The sequence below is a fragment of the Dreissena polymorpha genome, chromosome 4, assembly GCF_020536995.1.
Source record: "Dreissena polymorpha isolate Duluth1 chromosome 4, UMN_Dpol_1.0, whole genome shotgun sequence".
NCBI classification, from domain to species: domain Eukaryota; kingdom Metazoa; phylum Mollusca; class Bivalvia; order Myida; family Dreissenidae; genus Dreissena; species Dreissena polymorpha.
In genome coordinates, this window is record NC_068358.1 from 41,810,819 (window position 1) to 41,815,968 (window position 5,150).

At 33.6% G+C, this 5,150-nt stretch overlaps 1 protein-coding gene across 1 annotated transcript in view; it reads left to right on the forward strand.

The window, feature by feature from the left end:
• LOC127878081 (neuronal acetylcholine receptor subunit alpha-10-like) overlaps positions 1-3,604 on the forward strand; it is a 14,336-nt gene extending 10,732 nt beyond the window's left edge. Inside the window, exons 3-8 of the mRNA XM_052424497.1 lie at positions 148-302; positions 853-897; positions 1,195-1,304; positions 1,537-1,717; positions 1,979-2,333; positions 2,595-3,604. Of these exons, the coding sequence (XP_052280457.1) occupies positions 148-302; positions 853-897; positions 1,195-1,304; positions 1,537-1,717; positions 1,979-2,333; positions 2,595-3,214 (1,466 nt within the window). The 3' untranslated portion in view covers positions 3,215-3,604. The remainder of the gene's footprint in view (positions 1-147; positions 303-852; positions 898-1,194; positions 1,305-1,536; positions 1,718-1,978; positions 2,334-2,594) is intronic.
• Positions 3,605-5,150: the final 1,546 nt, after the last annotated feature.

Here is a 5,150-nt window from a genome sequence, read left to right on the forward strand (position 1 = left end):
TTGTTAGTACAAAATCACTTATGCTATATCGACCGGTTCTGACAGAACAAATTTCATTGGAACCTATACACGGCTTCAAAACTAAATCGAAGCGATATTGTATATGATGGATGGCGTTATTATATAATTTATTGCTTTCTTTTACAGAGGCTGCAAAAAATCGCACAAAGGAAACGACCGACGAACAGCGATTGTACACGTACCTCTTACAAAACTACGATTCTAATACCCGTCCAGTGTTTAACGCAGCACAGCCCGTCAATGTGACTATTGGCATTACTCTGACTCAGATATTTGATGTGGTTAGTTGTTTTTTATTAAATCTATATGTACTTAGTATATTCACAAATCGTAACTGACGTAAGCCATATAGGTACATGTCAAAATTGTATTCAGTATCAGTCATTAGGTCGTTGTTACTATAAAACGTAATAACAGATGAAGTTAAATATATGTTCGCTAGTAAAAAAAGGATAAAAAGCAGTTTCTTTTAACCAGCATTTTAATTACAATCAGTTTATTATTTGGTTACATAATAATCACCAAGCAACCATTCTCTTAAACAAACAACAATAGAGTTATTTGTTATGGTTTTTTTTGTACATAAATGGGATCAACATACTAATGAATTATTATACATTTAGCTTAAATATCATATTTTTATGGGGCATTAGAGAATAAGATATATATGCATATATCAAATGACTTATATTATAAAGATTTATAAAGATAATATTGAAAACACACCAATAATGTGTTAAATATTTTTAACATGATTTCAAACACTAGGATGTGATTATCACAACTGTAGTCGAATGTTTTTAGATATATTATATTTGTATTTCTTTTTAGGATGAAAGAAACCAAGTGATTGCGACCAGCATTTGGCTTGATCAGGTATTAGCAGTATGTTAAAAAACAGCCTACAGGCTGTATGATATACATGTGGGACAAGAAACTATTCTGGTTAACGATGCGAACATGATCCGAATTTCGGGAAATCAAATAAAAAATACTGAGTATAATACCACACAATGGTATTTGTATACAACATTTCCAGATGTTGTATCGAAATAATTTTTTTCCTAAAACAATTGATGTTTTGACGGCCATTGTTTATTCAATATATTCACCATGGATAATTTTAACAGGACACGTATATCTATTTCATCTAATCAATATATGGTATTTAAGGGTTGGAGAGATGAAAAGCTTATATGGGATCCTGAGGAGTATAACGGACTGAAAGTGTTCCGAATGCCTTGCGCCAGTATATGGAGACCGGACATAGTGCTATACAATAGGTTTGAAAACAAAAGTATTTCTCTGAATTTAATGGTGATATTGTTAGGTTTTAATTGATACTAAGGCAATGATATTCATTTTATTTTCTCCCATAACTTCGTAATAAATTGTGTATGTGTAAGTTTATATACGTTTACGATATTTCCTTTCCGTGTGTTCATTTTTTTGCATAAGAAATTAAATACATATTTTCATATAAAAGTAATATAACGTAGCAATAACTTTCTCCAGTGCCGATGACTACAACAGTGGGTACATGCAAGCCTTAGCAATGGTTCATAGCGACGGACGCGTGTTCTGGCCACCTATCGTGAAATACAGGAGTACATGCAACATTGACATCACATACTTTCCGTTTGATGATCAGATTTGCAAGTTAAAACTTGGATCATGGGCATACGACGGATTCCAGGTATGGGATATTTAAAAGTATTTTACATTTGATGCAGAATTGGACAAAACCTGGCCGTATGCTTTGAATGTTTTTACTAAAAAAGATTTGTTCCCCAAATTATATTTAAAAAATAAAATATTTACACCTTCAAATGACATTTAATTAAATTTCACATTACCTTGCATGCAAAGTGAATGGTAAATGTACGTGTATTTACATTAACTGAAATAGGAATCAGAACATTGTAATGTGTCCGACATGTATTTTTCTGTCGTTTAGGTAGAGCTCTTTCCCAAGGAAAACCCAATAGATCTGACCAATTTTGTAAGCAACGGTGAATGGGAGCTGATCAAAGTGTGGTCTATCCGAAATCAGATAACATACCCATGTTGTCCGGAACACTTTCCTGATGTCACGTTTTACATCCACATTCGTCGCCGAACCCTTTACTACACGTACAACATCATCATCCCATGCATCATGTTGTCAATGTTAACACTAGCTGGATTCTGGATGAGGCCGGACAGTGGTGAAAAAGTGACCCTTGGCCTAACGGTGCTACTGGCCTTTTCGGTGTTTATGCTCTTGATTGCCGAGAATATGCCGGCGACATCTAGCTTTATGCCCCTTATAGGTAACTCCTTAAATGTTATTAAATATGATCATAAACGCATTTAATACAGTAACTGTAGTATTACAATTTCAGCCAAAACGTTTTTGAGTTTTTGAGCGATGCTGATATTTATTTTTGTTTAATTACTTACATTTCAAAATAGTACATGACTGTCGATTGATGTATACTTATTCTTAAAAGCATCTATATACGCGCTACATTTTAATTTTCTTCTCGAGTGGTTCATGTGTACATGCAATATAATGAAATAATCTTTCACAGGTATTTATTTGACAACGGTTATGTCAATGACATCGCTCTCTGTGATACTAGCTGTTTTGACCTCAAACATCAACCACAGGGGTCGAAACCAACTTCCGGTCCCTAGAGTGTTATCATATGTGCTTACTTTTCTGGGAAAAATAATGTGCATGGAGGTGTTATTTATTCGCCCTAAACAACGAAATTCTGACAACTTAAACAGCCAGTCGAAGAGCAGAACGGACCACCGTTTGCATCGTTACCGTGGAGACCGGCAATATCAGTTCATGAGTAACACCGATTCAGGATGTTTAATTGACTACGAAAACGGAACTTCGAATTCGCAGAGCAGAACTGTTTGTTCACGTGATACCCAGATCGTTCATCAGCCCGGTAGTCGCGAAAATGACGACACCAACAAGGATTTGACGGTTATCCTGGAGAAACTTGATGCACTCATCGAAAAGGAAGACGAACGTGAGGAAGAGGAATTTTCAATTAAACAATGGGTTGAAGTTGCAGAGATTACTGACAGATTTTTCTTCTGGATGTTCGTATTCGGTACCGGCTTTGCAAGTTTGTTTATCTTGGTGATATATCCTTTCTATAAAAACGTTGAAACAATTGGCGATCCTTTGTAAAAGATGGTGTGGAATTGTTGCGGCCTTATTTGCTACGTAATTGCACATGACGTTTAAGACAAATCACCTGTTGCATTTTTATGACTTCGGTATTGCAACATTCTCGAAAGCTCAAATTTAGCATATAACGTTGTAGGTTTTTTTTCTATGATATGATACAGTTTGACATTTTCTTATAAAATACAGAATTTGTTTTAAAATTATGATATTTCATGTATTAGTATATAACGTTTCTAGAACTTTGTTTTAGTTGTATTATCATTCATACATTCATGTTTTTAAGTCCCGTATACTTCGCATGCGTATTTGTTTTTCTAAAATGTAATGTACATAATCTTCAGCTTGTTTGAATATCGCTTGTCCTATATATAAAAACAGAACTGTAGTGAATTTTCTCCTGGTAACGTTTTGTTATAATATGTATTCAACTTTCAGATTTATATGAATGAAATATATGATGCGATCAGTTTTATTTATTATTTAGCCTTGCAGTGATGTTTAACATTCGTACACTTAAATTTGAACGAACCGTTTCGCACAAAAGAATCACACAAAGAGGATTTCATTGTGCAAATACCAAAAGCATCTGTTTATCGAATTTTCTCTAAATTAAGAAATGTGCAAGATTTGCGTTTCATTTAGAAGCAAGTATTTCCCGGTGTTTGTTGCTGCATTAAGTTTTCTGTAAATCCATATAGCCATTTATATTTTGCTTCCTTTTGCTCGTTACCCAACAGCAATCGGAAAACATACGGCAAAGTTTACAAAATATTAAAGGTTAATACCATCCAATTTTAATTATTTCAATGATACGCTCGTCACATTCATTCGTTTTGGCCGACATTTGCAATTAATGTCTTAGAAGACCAATTTATTCCTGCAAAAGATATTGACAGACTCGCTAGATAGACATCATAGATTGACGTTAATATGGTGGAATAGTATAAGCATCGATTCCGGGAGCAAATAGCGTTATTAATGTATCCAATAGCAGGAAAAAGAAAGTATGAACAGTTGAATGTTCGTATGAACATTCAAGGCCATATTTACGACTGTGATTAACCTTGCATAATTAGATATATTTTACACAAGCGGAAAACATAATTGCCGTATTTCCTGTTATTGCGTAGGTTCAATAAATATCTTTGTTTTTCAATTTGCGTATTGATAATACTTGAAGCTATATTTTTCCACTTTTTCTTTCCTCTTTGTGTATGGTTCACATTCGCAATATCCAATCCCTGACACAAAAAGCTCGGTATTATGATTAAAGTTCAGTCGGAATAAACAATTAAACAGTTTCACACATACAACATTTGTATAACCATTTGTATAAGTTAAAAATATACCTGAGTGTATACCTGTTTGCGGTATAGCCGAACCTCACACTTACCCCCGAATCAATCACAAATCAAACGATCTAAATCAACTATACAAATGCAGGCATTCAATGAAAACATGACTGCCAAACCGTGAGCGAATTGAATAGTGCACACATTTTAATATTCTTGTGTCGCAAGGACCGAAATCTTTTGAAACAACAGGTAATTGGTTTTAAAATGATTACTATACTTAGAACTATGGTCCATCAACGAAAGTTAGCGATTTATCAAAATACAAATGTCAAAGAATCCTTAACTCTGGACATAGATTGTTGTTTGTTTCGACTGCTTTTATAACAGAACACACTAAACAATTCCTGCAAAAGTCTTACTGTGAAATTCAAAGAAATAGTGACAAATTATGAATGTTTGTATAACATTTTAACAGTAATATTGACTTTAATTACATTTCTTTACGTGTTGTATTCAGAAAAACAAACATAATACTTCCGATTTTTCAGCATTCTAACTGCTTCAATCATATTTTAATATTTCAATATTGGTTTCTTCATTACGAAGCAAAATCATTTTCTTAACATATCATAAGCCAATAA